Below are 15,690 nucleotides of genomic sequence, written 5' to 3'. Positions count from 1 at the left end.
GCTTATTGTTTTGTAGTTGGAATGCAAACAATAAAACTGTTAACTAATGAATAACTCAAAGCATTACTAATTACAGGCCTTTGCTGCTGCTGCTCAGTCGCATAGTTGTTCTCGACTCTTTGTGACCTCATGGACCAGTCCACACCAGAGCTCCCTGTTGGCCGTCACCGCCCCCAGTTCCTTCAAGTTCAAACCAGTCACTTCAAGGATACAGTCCATCCATCTCGCCCTTGATTGGCCTCTCTTCCTTTTTCCTTCCATTTTCCCCAGCATCGTGATCTTTTCCAAGCTTTCCTGTCTTCTATTGATGTGGCCAAAATGCTTCATCTTTGCCTCTAATATCCTTCCCTCCAGTGAGCAGCTGGGCATTATTTCCTGGATGATGGACTGGTTGGATCTTCTTGCGGTCCAAGGCACTCTCAGGCCTTTACATTGCTATTATTGATGGAATGTTTTGAGTTTTGAATTTATATTTTAATATATAGGGGTCTTTAAGAATATATAATTGATACTTACAATATGTTTACCAAAGAATAATTAGTTCTTTTTTTTTTTAAGTAGATGCTATCAGGATTACAGTCAGCATGGCTACAATTGTAACTCCTATTGAGGAATGTTTTTAAAGTAATATAATGAGCTTAAACACTGTCGTTTGTTTATTTTTAAATTTAATTATTTCCTTCCTCTGTATCCATTGTATAAGCCAGTATAAGGTATATGAATATTAGAATTTATAGTGAACATCATTAACAACCATAACCTTTGCACTTTTGTGTTTATGTTGAGAAAATAACCTTGCATGTGATGTAATGATGGGCACGAGTCATTTTGAGTAAAATTGCCCTCCTGCACTCTGGGGCCATTTTATCAATTCTTGGGTCCCCTTTCTGAGCTGTTTTGGACCTAGGAATGGCACTTTTTAAACCAGGAAATTAACCTGGTTGCCTTATGGCTTATTTTCTGGCTCAAAGAGGCTTCTTTGAGCATAAAATGGTTTGGACAAAATTACCCTTACTGCCCACAATGGCAATGAGAACAAATTGACTACAAATAAAATGTGCTTAACCCTTTAAAAAATTTGAGAAGCCCTAGGATCCTGCTTATGGCCTATACCAGTGATTCCCAAAGTGGGCGCTACTGGCCCCTGGTGGGCGCTGCAGTGATCCAGGGGGGCAGTGATGGCTACAGGTGCATTTTTTTGTATTACCTTTCTATTCTGAGTTCAAAAAATTGTTTCATAATTTCAAACTTCAAAGTTTCTAATTTACATCTTTCTTCACTATATTTTACGAAAAATTAATACATATATCTTTCTGTTTAATTGCTATTACAATTTTAACAAAATTAATTTCCAGGGGGCTCTGAGTAATATTTTTTTCTGGAAAGGGGGCGGTAGGCCAAATAAGTTTGGGAACCACTGGTCTATACCAAGCATGGGCAAAGTTTGGCCCTCTAGGTGTTTTGGACTTCGACTCCCACAAGTCCAAAACACCTAGAGGGCCAAAGTTTGCCCATGCCTTGTCTATATTCTACCAAGTGCGATGTAAACGAAACAAACAAAAGAAAAGCAGTAAAACTGCACTGTGCATTAATGACGAATACTTTGGACGGTATTTTTTAAAATACTGCAAATATGTATGAATTATTATGAATTATATTTCTGATACTTGGAAGACTCTAAGCCATACTGTCCATGTTGGCTAGATTGAAGGGGCGGGGTGGTCTTCTGCTTCATTAACAACTAAAATTGTTCACTGAATAATTCATTACAGGGGCCTAGTTGAAGTGCAGAACTGGTTTCTCTTTTATGACCCCTTCCCCCCAATGAAAAAAATAATAATAAGTAGGTTTATAAAACAAATTCTGTCCCAGAGCACATTTTCATAAACTCCACTTCATAGCTTTTAGCTGTGAGTAGAGGCTAAATAAATTTTGCACAGGGAGCTGATGTTATGATTCACAGTTAATATCAACTGTATGTGTTTCTGTACCATGATAATAGGCTGTCTACATCAAATATTAATAAGAAATTTATAAAAGAGGCCCTATTTTTCCTATTACAGGAGTTGTAGTCTGAAATTCTTTTATTAGAAGTGCCATTAGATATTTATGTAAGCATGGATTTTTTTAAAGCAATAACACAGCTTTAGTTTTCAGGATTTGGTTGCCTCCGTGTAGTTCATTTTCTGAAGCTGATAATCCTTATGTTTCATTTCACCTCCACACCTTCTCTCCACTAAAGCTGAATACATTTAGTAATAAACTTGCCCGAATTCCCAGGCAGCATTTATATACAGATCTGCAGCTGTAGGTTCATGTTTAAACTATTAAATTACAGATGGTGTTGCTAACTGAATACAGCCAGGGTTTTGGAACTCTAGAACACAGAAAGCAGACTGGGGAAGTTTGATGGTAGTGCTTATTGCTTGGTCTTATTCAGAAAGAAAAAAAAATCATGTCCCTGTATTGTGTTCTATCATGACCAAGAAACTCAATCTGGAAGATAGCTGATAGGATAAATATACCTCACTGCTTATTCCAAATATATATATGAATAATTGCAATTCACTTCCATGCAGAAACATGTACTGAAATAATTCATACAGTGGGAGGTGAAACCTGCGTTCCCTCCCCATAGAATGGGCTACTGCTAGTAGAAATAATTTAGGCCAGAGAACAGAGATCAATTGAACAAGGGACCCGTAGCTTAGAAGTAAATAACAGTAATTTAATTAAATATTGTAAGTAAAATGTAATTAAATCATTACATTAATTAAAATCATTTTTGCTGTAAAAATGTATAACTGGGTTATATGCCAATTTTAGCCTCACAAAGTAGAGATTTACTCTTATTGTGGTGTAGTGGTGACTTTTCATTAATTGTATGCTTAGATGTATGTGTCTTGACTGGAGAGGAAACCACATGGTTTAAGTTTCGTGCCTTATGTTCAGTTGTGGGTGTCGGATACCAGGGAAGTAGATAGGAAAAATGTACCAAGAGTCCAGCACTTGTAGAATTCAAATATTTTATAATCAGAACAATAACAAAAAATAACTACTTTTAAAATAAAAATGTGCTACGTGTCACACAATGGAAAAGTATCAGGATATTAATTAATTAAATTAATAAGAAACTTGGCACTTAAGGGTTAATTTAAAAAAATACTGACACTGTAATGGTGATGAGCAACCTCCTGGAAATATAACTTTCACTAACTGCATTTTAAACCTTAATATTCCAAGCAAGCCCTTGTGATCTATGATTCTATGCTTCTAAGTTCTGTCTATAATATCAGGAATTTTGCTAGCATATTAATTATGCAAAACTTTATGCTAGTATAGCCGTAAAGGTGGCATACATGTGTAAACTGGTCCATCTACATGGGTATTAAAATCTGAGGGCAGTCCAGAACATTGTTGATTTGGTTCTGTACCAGAATCTGTGGAGGTGTTAACACTCTCCACTCCCAAACTGTGGCAGTGGTGGGAGTAGAGACCTGGCTTGGTTTGGTCCCACTGGATGGTCAGCCTTACCTATTCTGTTGTTTGTTCCATGGCACTGACCACAGAGCTCCAGAGAGCTCTTGCCAATTGACAGGCACCTTTGCTGTTGTTAGCAAAGCTGCTCATGGGATCTGGAGACAGGAGGGGTCAGGTGCCTTTGACATAAGCAAAGGTGCCTGGTGATGGCCAGGAGTTCTCTTGAGCTCCATGTCTGCTGCTGTGTGACAAATAGCCCAGGTTAGTGCCATACAGGACAGAGAAAACAGGATGGTGGTACTGGTCCATGTGGCCCAGCAGTTCACACCAACCCTGAAGTTCAGGGCTGCTCCAGAATTTTGGGTAAATTTGGATTTATTTATGAACTTCTTCTTTGTCAGATTGGTATTGTTAACACTTTTCTTGAAAGGTTATTGAGCTCCTTTTCCGTCTCTTCATGGATCGAGGTGGGGCACAACACAGTTAAAACACATCACCATAAAATACATACATGAGAACACACCATCCTAAGATATGTGTATTGAAATACATAGTACAAAAATTAAATAGAATACAAATATTTAAATAAAAATAGAATAAAAAATTGACATTTTAGACCTGCATTTCAGTCCGAAATATTGACAGATTATTTAGCCATCAAAGCTCTTATGGCAGATCATTCCAGTCTTTGAGAGGCTGACAAAAAGATCATCTGGGTGATCGTTACCAGTCTAGTTCTGACTGACTGGAGAAAGTATTCCCCAGAGGATGTAAGTGTGTAGGATGGATTATAAGGGAGAAGGCGATCCTGTAGGTAACCTGGACCCAAACCATGGGGGGCTTTAAAGGTTATAACCAGCACTTTGTACTTAGTTTGGAAATTGATTAGCAACAAATGGAGTGACTTTAGCATGGGTGTAATATTATCATTCCTATATGTTTCTATAACTAGCCTGGCTGCTAAGCTTTGAACTAATTGGAGTTTCCAAACTTGGTACAAGAGGTAGCCCAATGTACAGTGCAATGCAGAAGTTCAACCTTGAAGTTACCAACATGTACACTACCATCTTTAGGTCCTCTAGTTCTGAGAAGGGGTGCAGCTGGCGTTCCAGCTGAAGCTGGTAGTCAGTACTCCTGACTGCTGCTTCTATCTGAACTGACATTTAGAGAAACTGATCCAGGAGCACTCCCAATCATAATGTTGAATAAGCGGAGCCGTTTCCTATCTCACAATCATGTACAGTAGAATCTCATCCAACATAAATGGGCCAGCAGAATGTTGCATAAGTGAAAATGTTAGATAATAAGGAGGGATTAAGGAAAAGCCTATTAAACATCAAATTACGTTATGATTTTACAAATTAAGCACCAAAACATCATATTTTACAACAAATCAGCAGAAAAAGCAGTTCAATACATGGTAATGTTATGTAGTAATTACAATATTTATGAATTTAGCACCAAAACATCACAATGTATTGAAAACATTGACTACAAAAGCATTGACTACTAAAAGGCAGACTGCATTAGATAATACAGAACATTGGAAAAGGGAAGGTTGCATAAGCGAGACTACTGATTGGTAATACCTTTTTTGCCTTTACTTGTAGATCAATTTCAATCATTTTTCCTAAAAAGTGTATTTTTTATGGCAGAATTATCACCTTGACTTGTATTCTCCACTATTGCATAAAAAGCCTTTGGGGAGAAGTAATTGAGAAAAAGAGGGTTGCAGAAAGGAGGGTTGCAGAACTTTCAGAATTTTCATTACATTTCCCCAACATATTTTCTCCTTGAGCATTTTGACAAAACCTGATTGGGAGGGCAGAGGAAGCATACATTATTCTTTCTGAAATGAAAAAAAAGAAAACAAGACAGTTTTGCTTAGAGCCAAAAATGCTCTTAGTTGTTGTTTTTTTAAACCCTAAAGGGGCTTCACTTGGCATTGAGACCAGACACTAGTCTGCAGCTAATCCACACAAGTCATTCCAGTTGAGACTATTCAGAGATTTTCTAAAAACAAAGGCACTGCATTACTCTGGCTAAAGCAAAGCAATAATATTATGTTCTCCTTGAGACTCACATTGAGATTCTTTGAGAGTTTATGAGGTATTGCTTACCTATAGCAAAATAAATTTCCCTGTGGACTAGTCCAAAAAAGCTTTATGGTCAAAGTTAGTAAAAGCATCCATAGAATTCTTCTCCTGAGATTTATAGATTCTTCACCAAAGTCATAACTTTCACAAGATCAAGAAAGGATAAAACGAAGCTCTCTTGTTCTACTATGATGCCCTGAGTTGATCGTGCCTCAAGAACATAAACATAGTTCAAAGCTTCCACATTGCAGAAATCTAACAGAAAAACAATAAATTTCCTCTTATTCTTTATTGATGTTGTTACTATTGTTGATTTGAAACAACAACAATATCAACTCTTTTCCTTGGTGTATGACTCAAGGTGGCTTGCAAAAGGTAAAATTAGCTTTTAAAATCTTTTAATATCTTGGATATTTGTAGGGAAAAGATGTTAGCAGTGGTAAAGATAAAGGTGCCATCAATCATGATTTATTACACTAAGTACATTAAATAGAACATGCAGTCCTTCACTAGAAAGTGCTTATAATATGACTGTTCAAATGCAGTTTCTTTACATGGAATCTGGACCAAAGAATTTTCATATTTTTAGGAACATTCAAGAACATTAATTTAAAATGTAGTAATTTGTATATACTGTAATTTCCTAGAGATCATATTCTGCAAATCTCCTGGAAGTGCCCCAATCTAAATTTATTCCTTTAATGAAGTTAATTCAGGAGGTGCCTAAAACAGTCCCTACCAAAAATCTATCCAATCCTTTAAGATGTATTCCATGTTCCAGATATATACCAATGGAAGAAATGTCAGTGTCTCTGTTATTTCATCATAAGCGCTGAAAACGTTAACAGAAGAAAAAAATTAAATTTCATTTTGTGAAATAATGCTTTCTTCTATTCTTTAGTGATCATCTTTGAAATTGTAGAAACTCTTGGTGTAATTGTTTCCCATCCATAAAATTAATAGCTTTTCCAGCATTCTTTCATATTTAATTCCTTAATAATTTGCTGCAACTGTGTGCTTCTTAGATGTGACTCAGGTAGTTGACATATGCACATTTAATTGATTTATACAGTAAGAGGGCACCTCTGCTGCAGTCCTGCGGCAGGATGAGGAGCTACCACCCACAGCACTTCACTTTTCCTATTGAAGCTGGCTCCTCTGCTTCCTGCATGGCACAGGCCTTTCCTTCAACTGGAAAAATGAAGGGAAATACTGAGGGATGACTAGAAACATGTTGCAAACTAGAAAAAGAGGAGGAATCAGTTCTGGAGAAACTGGTTCATCCTTCTCTCCCTGTGTGCCATGCGTTTCTTCTCCCACCAGTAATCCTCCTCTTCCTTAGCATGGGCAGAACAGAGATTACTGGCACACATGCCTCCTGAACAGCTCCCTTACTCACCTCCTGAGGATGGGGATGCCATGGGATTGTTCACTGACTTCAGAAGATAACATTTCAAAGTTGCCAATAATCAAAATCATAAGGGTGAACCCTGAGTAAGTGGAAGGCTGACTGTAGTGATTATGGGACAGTCTATCGTTAAAAAATACCATTGAGGTAATTGAAAGGATTTTCTTTTCACAAAGCATATGAAAGTAATGTAATAATGCTCAGACATCCCATGCTTGCTGCTGCTCAGTCGTTTAGTCGTCTCCGACTCTTCGTGACCTCATGGACCAGTCCACGCCAGAGCTCCCTGTTGGCTGTCACCACCCCTAGTTCCCTCAAGGTCAACCCAGTCACTTCAAGGATACCGTCCATCCACCTTGCCCTTGGTCGGCCTCTCTTCCTTTTTCCTTCCATTTTCCCCAGCATCGTGATCTTTTCCAAGCTTTCCTGTCTCCTCATGATGTGGCCAGAATACTTCAACTTTGCCTCTAATATCCTTCCCTTCAGTGAGCAGCCGAGCATTATTTCCAGGAGGATGGACTGGTTGGATCTTCTTGCGGTCCAAGGCACTCTCAGGATTTTCCTCCAGCACCAGAGTTCAAAAGCATCTATCTTCCTTCGCTCAGCCTTCTTTATGGTCCAGCTCTCGCAACCATAGGTTACTATGGGGAATACCATTGCTTTGACTATGCAGACCTTCGTTGCCAGTGTGATGTCTCTGCTCTTCACTATTTTGTCAAGGTTGGCCATTGGTCTCCTCCCAAGAAGTAAACGTCTTCTGATTTCCTGGCTGCAGTCTGCATCTGCAGTGATCTTCACGCCTAGAAATATAAAGTCTGTCACTGCCTCCACGTTTTCTCCCTCTATTTGCCAATTATCAATAGGTGTAGTTGCCATGATCTTGGTTTTCTTGATGTTTAACTGCAACCCAGCTTTTGCACTTTCTTCTTTCACCTTGGTGATAAGGCTCCTCAGCTCTTCCTCACTTTCTGCCATCAGAGTGGTATCATCGGCATACCTAAGGTTGTTAATGTTTCTTCCGGCAATTTTAACTCCGGCCTTGGATTCCTCAAGCCTCGCATGTCGCATGATGTGTTCTGCGTACAAGTTGAATAGGGAGGGTGAAAGTATGCAGCCCTGCCATACTCCTTTCCCAATCTTGAACCAGTCTGTTGTTCCGTGATCTGTTCTTACTGTGGCTACTTGGTCTTTATACAGATTTCTCAGGAGACAGACAAGGTGACTTGGTATCCCCATACCACCAAGAACATGCCATAGTTTATTATGATCCACACAGTCGAAGGCTTTAGAATACTCAATAAAGCAGAAGTAGATGTTTTTCTGAAACTCCCTGGCTTCCTCCATTATCCAGTAGATATTGGCAATTTGGTCTCTCATTCCTCTGCCTTTTCCGAACCCAGCTTGGACATCTGGCAATTCTCGCTCCATGTATTGCTGGAGTCTGCCTTGCTTACCATATGCAAATTTTAAAGCACATTGACCATACATGGCTTTCTTTTTATACTAATCTGAAAATGAACCGATTACTGTGCTGAGTTTGTTTAATGAATGCAAACATTTCAGCCCTCTTTAAACTAGATTAGTCTTCTGGAAATGACAGTGGAAATAGTATATATGCAACGCCTGACACTATTTGACAAGGGTTATTAGGAATGGGGTAGTCTATGACCTTTTCTTTTGCAGTTAATACTTGACAAGCCTAATTATCTTAATGATGCTTTAGTTGAGGACTTGCAAAGTGCCGAGGCTTTCTAAAATGTCTGGAAAACTGTCAAAATATTTGTCAAGCAGTGCATTTTCTTTAAAAACATTTTAAGAAATAAACACAATATTAATTAAAAATAATATATAATATTTTTCCAATATGTGGTGGTGGGATTGTGTACTCCTGTGAGACAAGATGCTTTGCTGGTAGCAGCAATGCTGCTGGTAGAGATTCTCTTGTCAGACACACTTTTGCTGAAGAGCAAGTCTTCATGTACCAAACAGCTCCTGGGCAGCAGCAGTAGTGATGCATGACAGTAAGTGTTGTGCAGAAGGTGCTTTGCTAGCCCCCCTTTGAAAGACTATTATCACAGCAACCCTACAATGAGAAAATCCAAAAGAAATAAAGCAATAGTGCTAGATGATGAGACTTCCTGGACAGATGGCACAATGAGTTACTGGTGTACAGCACGGGACAATAATTATTACAAGTTATGTTATAACTGATTCAACTAGACTCAAGCTGAAAGGATGTTCATCTGCTGATGTGCTCAGATCTGAAAGGGAAGTCCAAAGCTGCACAACATATTTTATAAGAATGTGGAATGAGAAAAGCAGAAATCAGAGCAAGCCAGACATAGCAAAATAAGACATGGAACATATAAACATTGCAATTCTTGGAGTGAATTAAAGTCAACAGGAATAGGACATTTTTAGTCAGAGCACACTATATAACATGATTGTTGTTCCTGGGTTATAAATGTCATTTCCTAATTATCATAAAACCATGGAAAAAGTTTATTAAACTGCAAAAACTTTGTTTTTGTGAGACATCCTGCAGCACATTTTGCTATAGTTTTTCAACGAATATCTCATAGAGTCTCAATCAATTTAACATAGTTTATAGTAGCCACAAAAACAAAGTTTCTGGAGTATAACAACTACTTTCAAAATAAGTACCGCACAATTAAACGGGAAATAACACTTTCATATCAGGAACATAGTGTTGGAATCTCATTTGCTGAGTAAAGACTGTGTGAGAATTAAAGTAATTTGGAAAGGAAACTATTGCAGGCTTTCTGTGTGATTCCTAGGGATATACATTTCCAAGAAAACAGGATATTTATGTTGTAGGTATTATGTACTACATTTTAGTGTAAGTGAACACACTTGATACTTACCTTATATATTCTTGTATAAGTCTAGAAATGTTAATCAAAATCAATCCCATAAAAGCATGGTTGATTTTTCCATGGATCAATGTAAGTACTGTACCCAGACTCTTACCATAAAAGGAACATCATCTTCTCTGTGACAAAAGGCAAGAGCTTATTCCTTCCCAATAAATCCTTAAAGAAGTACCAATCCGCTCTGCTCTCTGTAACATGGTTCCACTTCTCACCTTTTTGAATGTCTGGGTGCCCCTCCTTCAATGGCAATACTGGTTCTTTTCCCTCTCTGTAGGTTGATCTTTGTCTTATCAATAAGTCATTGCGACATGCATAATTTTGGCCCTAAATCCTGTCCTCACTTTACACATGGATATATCTGGCACATAGACTTATTCCAGCTTTTGTTGTAATTTAACTGGTGGTTTATTGTTATTTTTAGACAGTAAAAGAAGCATATTTAAGAATAGGGTAGACTTATTTCTAGAGTGTGTAATGAAAGTTTATTGATCCCAGTTAAGAGCAATAGCATTAGACTTTTCTGCAGGTGATGATGGCAGTGTGGAAGTGTTTTATTGAAGCTAACAATATCTCTAAAATTGTGCAGTCATTCATGGGGAATGACTTTAGAATCCACAATCTCTTGAATTTTGTAATATAATAATAATCCATATATGTTTAATACTGTACTAATTTAATAGTGGTTTTCACTTTTGAATGAAAATACTTATAACTGCCTAGAATCTTGCTGAGTACATTAGTATTCATGGTGCTGTTTGACAATGTGTCTAGGTTCAGGAGTGTTTTAAAAATAACATCTATCTTCATAAACATAAATCAGTAAATACAAAAACTCAGTAAAGAAAGGCATACATACAAAGGATGATGACGATGATGACAGCAGCAACAACAACTATTATTAGTTATGTCTCATTTAACTCTTTATGGATTAAAGCAGTGACCAAGAAATTAAAATATATCAACAGTTAAAAAAAAAAGGAACACCAGTAAGACATACTGCCACAGATACAGAAACTTGCTCACCTTAGAAGATATACCTTGTACAGACATTTATTTATTTCCGGTATTTCTACCCCGCCCTTCTCCCCTGGGGGACTCAGGGCGGCTTATATTTATAGGATACTTTTGAATGCGAATCCTAAACCTTTTAACACTTATGTGTCATATCATATCTGGGGATACAACTCCTCAGCGCTATGGCATTTCTCATCCAAAGACAGAGTCTTTGCTTTAGTAACAAAAAAATTGTTAGTATTATAACTTGATGGCAGTTAACAACAACAAATAGTAATTAAAACTAATTAGGTCTTTCAGACACAGAAAACAGCTTCATAGCTGTGAAATTTAAGTGTTTCATTTTATATACCATTGGGTTATGACAAAGCCTTCTGTAATGTTTTTGAAAGCCAAGTTTTTATTTGAAAAATTTAAAGATCAATTCCTTCAAGTAATGATTTGGCTCAGCGGTTTCAGTCTAAAGGTATGGTAACATACCTATCATTCTATTTTTATTTTTATTAAAACATGTATATTTCACACTTTGCCATGGATTGTTGGGATAGTGTACAAGTAAAATCTATTGTAATTATTTCAAACAATGCATAGTTTTAAACAAGGAAAATAATTTAAACTGAATTAAAATGCATTAACTATTACAACTATCTTAATACAATATATCTATATATCTATTATCTATCTCCCAAAGACTTTAATAAAAGGTCAGATGGAAACCTATTGGCCACTGGTGCAATTCCTTTAAGACAGTTTTTATGTGGTTTCTATATACTACTTTTGCCAGCAACACCTTTGCTGCATTTAACACTAGTTCATCTTCAAGGGCAACCCTGTATACAGTATGTTGTAATCTAATGGGAAATTTATCATGGAATAGAATACTGTGACTACTGTGGTTATTCCTGTCCAGGAAAGCTATAGCTTGTGGACTAATTGAAGCTGTCCCAATCACTTTAAGTTATAGTCTACTTGGGTTGCCAATGAGAAGTGACTTGTATTGTAATTTCTATACATATATATATATATATTTATTTGTAAACCAGCTTAAAGGTAAGGTAAAGGTTTCCCCTGACGTTAAGTCCAGTCATGTCTGACTCTGGGGGTTGGTGCTCATCTCCATTTCTAAGCCGAAGAGCCGGCATTGTCCATAGACACCTCCAAGGTCATGTGGCCGGCATGACTGCATGGAGTGTCGTTACCTTCCCGCTGGAGTGGTACCTATCGATCTACTCACATTGGCATGTTTTCGAACTGCTAGGTTGGCAGAAGCTGGAGCTAACAGAGGGCGCTCACTCCGCTCCCGGGATTTGAACCTGGGACCTTTCGGTCTGCAAGTTCAGCAGCTCAGTGCTTTAACACACTTTGCCACCGGGGCTTAGGTTCCCTTTTTTTAAAGATAAATTGGAATATAAATATTAAAACAAAAAAGAAATGACCAATTTTTTTGGCCCTTTTATAATACATAGACCTGGAAGAGCCAATGAAACTCCTGGGTGATGAAAAACAGTGCTTTTTGAATCAGTGACAGTACAATATTAATATATATAACCTTGCTTTAAAATACAATGGGAGATGAATGGCAAATTATTTTATTGTTTGAGGTAGCAGAAGAATATGTTAACGTTTATGTTGCAAATTATGTCAAGGTCATCTTTCATTGTATAAAATACAAACACAGTAGCCACCTATGAATATTGGATAGTTATGTGGAGCCTCCGGTGGCCTAGGGGATAAAAGCCTTGTGACTTGAAGGTTGGGTTGCTGACCTGAAGGCTGCCAGGTTCGAATCCCAGCCGGGGAGAGCGTGGATGAGCTCCCTCTATCAGCTCCAGCTCCACGTGGGGACATGAGAGAAGTCTCCCACAAGGATGGTAAAACATCAAAAAAAAATCCGGACGTCCCCTGGGCAACGTCCTTGCAGACGGCCAGTTCTCTCACTCCAGAAGCAACTCCAGTTGCTCCTGACACGAAAAAAAGAAGAAAAGTTAGTTTCTAAGCAAGTACATATTTAGAATTAATACATCGAAGGCATCTGGTGTAACAGGGCACCCTAGTACATTATAATTCCATGGAAAATGTGTTTTAGTAAATTGTCTTCTAAACATAAGATTCTGCACTAGCTATTATCTTCCCCTTCACAAATGATAGCCTGACACAATTATATTTTATACAAATTTTCACACCCTTCATACAAAGAATTTTACACATCTGGTAAAGATGTTCATTGCTTTAATATGACATTCAATATGTATTTCAAAGGCGTGTTGAAACAAAAATGCCTTATTCTGCCTACAGAAGGATAGCAAGGATTGCACTAGTGACTCCTCTCTAGGAAGGCCACTAGATATATTTATGAAGATAATGGGATAAAGAGACCCTTCCCACCAGAATGATTTGAATTCATAGGTAGGCTAATATAGAAGAATACAGTTCTTCAAACAACCTGGACTTAAACAGTACAGGATCTACATATCTTTGAATGGTGTCCAGAAAGAGAATAGCAGCCAGTGGAATAGTTGTTACAAGAATGCTGATTGTTCCCTGCAGCCAGTACCAATTAACAATCGGACGTCAATCCTTTGAAAACAACATTTCTGTATAATCTTTGCCCACAAAGAATGCATTACCATAATCCAATAATGTGTTGGTTAGGAATGTTGAAAATTGTGGTTTGATAACATCTGGTAAACTAAATATAACATTATCCTTGCGTATCATATTAATTTTTAACTAATTTTTCTAAATAATATATTTTTAAAGATTTATTTTTAAAATTTGTCACTTTTAAAAACAAGAATAAAATTGCATTTTATCTCTTTCATTTTGTTTTCCCATTTATAAACAAGGATCAAATTCTTGGCTTGTGCCAGAAACAAAAGGAGCAATTGTGCAAGGTGGATATGGCCATACCAGTGTCTATGATGGTACAACAAAATCCATTTATGTTCATGGAGGATACAAAGCATTGCCGGGTAATAAATATGGATTGGTTGATGATCTTTACAGATATGAAGTTAATACGAGGACATGGTAAGAATATCTGATGTCTTTAAACAGCTGAAGATAATTGACAGATCCATTCATATATTTCTGAACCTGCCTTAACTTTCAACCAGTTGAATCCAGATTATCTACTTTGGATTATTTAACAGTGTAGACTAATATAATCCACTTCAAAGCAGATAATGTGGATTATCTTAATTGATAATCTGGATTATATGGCAGTGTAGAAGAGGCCTTAGTTGATACTGTATTTGCTTTTTTAATGTCATGCTCTAGGAACATAACCTTCTCTTTTCCATTGTAGCCCTACAAGTTTTAAGATGACTTGGGGCTCATGCAATTTTATGTGACTGTTCTGGATACAGCTACTGGCTAAAGTAGAATCCATGTGAATGTCAAATCTCTGGAAAAGCTAGTCATAAAACTCATTGATAGAAAAGGCACTGCTCCTGGTGCTGGAAGTATTCTGTTGACAAGGCTGCCAGGTTCTAAGTATGTGTAATGTGGCCTCTGTAGTATCATTATTTCAGGATCAAAACTCCCCCCCCCCTCCAAAAAAAATTATCAGAGATTCAGAAAATTCCATTGGAAAGCAGGACAATGTTTTTGTTCATTAGAAGTAGGAAGAAAATAAAAAACTATAAAAATTTTAGTAGACAGGCTAATTGGTAAATAGTGGTATATTTGGAAAGGGTGAGATGAACAGTTATTGGGCTGTTTTGAGAAGAGCAAAACTTCCTACAATGGGCCCCTTGTATTTGGTAGAGTTTGGTTCCAAGACCCTGCTCCAGCCCCTAGTTACCAAAATCTGTGGATGTTCAAATTCCATGATATACAATGTAAAATGAAAAAAATCAAGGCTTTTCACTTAAAAAACAACAACAACCAAACAAACATTACAAGCCATGGATGGTTGAACTCATAGACGTAGAACCTATGGATACAGAAGGCTGATAATGTAATTGTTTTAGAAATTGCAGGACTATTTCTAAAAATGAATTTATTGGCTAGTCAGACCTTATTGTTGTAATTTCTGTCTCGTGCACTCATACTAGTATTCAATTTATTTTCCTTTATAGGACAATTTTGAAAGAGAGTGGTTTTGCTAGATATCTCCATTCAGCAGTCTTGATCAGTGGAACCATGCTAATCTTTGGTGGAAACACACATAATGATACTTCACTGAGTAATGGGGCAAAGTGTTTTTCTGCTGATTTCCTGGCCTATGACATTGGTAAGCACTGCTTGTATGAACCCATGTTTGGATGTAGCTTCATCCTTAATATGTAAGCAATCCTATTGCCTTCATACAGCATCCTATTTTAATTACAATCTTCATTGTTTAAAAACGGATTTTTTGAAAAATGATGGGATATTACATAAGTAAATAAATATTATATTCCAGGTGTAAGTTTCCCAGGGACAGGATCCCATTCTATCAAGCCACTTGTGCAGTGGACTAAGTAGAAGTTTAGTGGTTTGATTAAGTATTCACTTACATAGCAATTGCACATCAGGCATCCAGGAATGTGTGAAGCTGCAGTTTTTGAATGGAAATAATAAGCAATACCAGAATAATAAACAATAATTACCTCCTATATTGTCAGTACTATCTTCTCTACTACCATTCAAATGGATCTCAAACCTTGTCATCTGTGGCACTGTGTTCTACTGAGCAGTTGACAGTTTAAATTATTGCTATTTCAAGACATCTTGAATTTGATTATCTTTTTAACATAATGAGTTTCCTATTAATTTCATTTGGAAAGGAATTGTCAAGTTGCTCAGACACTGT

At 37.2% G+C, this 15,690-nt stretch overlaps 1 protein-coding gene across 5 annotated transcripts in view; it reads left to right on the top strand.

Annotated features, from left to right (window-relative positions):
* atrnl1 (attractin like 1) overlaps positions 1 to 15,690 on the top strand; it is a 786,325-nt gene that overhangs the window by 136,993 nt on the left and 633,642 nt on the right. For all 5 annotated transcript variants that reach the window (XM_003223502.4, XM_062977302.1, XM_062977301.1 and 2 more), the window contains 2 exons: positions 13,739 to 13,922; positions 14,975 to 15,129. In XM_003223502.4, coding sequence (XP_003223550.3) covers positions 13,739 to 13,922; positions 14,975 to 15,129 — 339 coding nt within the window. The remainder of the gene's footprint in view (positions 1 to 13,738; positions 13,923 to 14,974; positions 15,130 to 15,690) is intronic.

The sequence above is a fragment of the Anolis carolinensis genome, chromosome 3 (genome assembly GCF_035594765.1).
Source record: "Anolis carolinensis isolate JA03-04 chromosome 3, rAnoCar3.1.pri, whole genome shotgun sequence".
NCBI classification, from domain to species: domain Eukaryota; kingdom Metazoa; phylum Chordata; class Lepidosauria; order Squamata; family Dactyloidae; genus Anolis; species Anolis carolinensis.
This window is presented reverse-complemented; position numbering and strand designations above follow the sequence as displayed.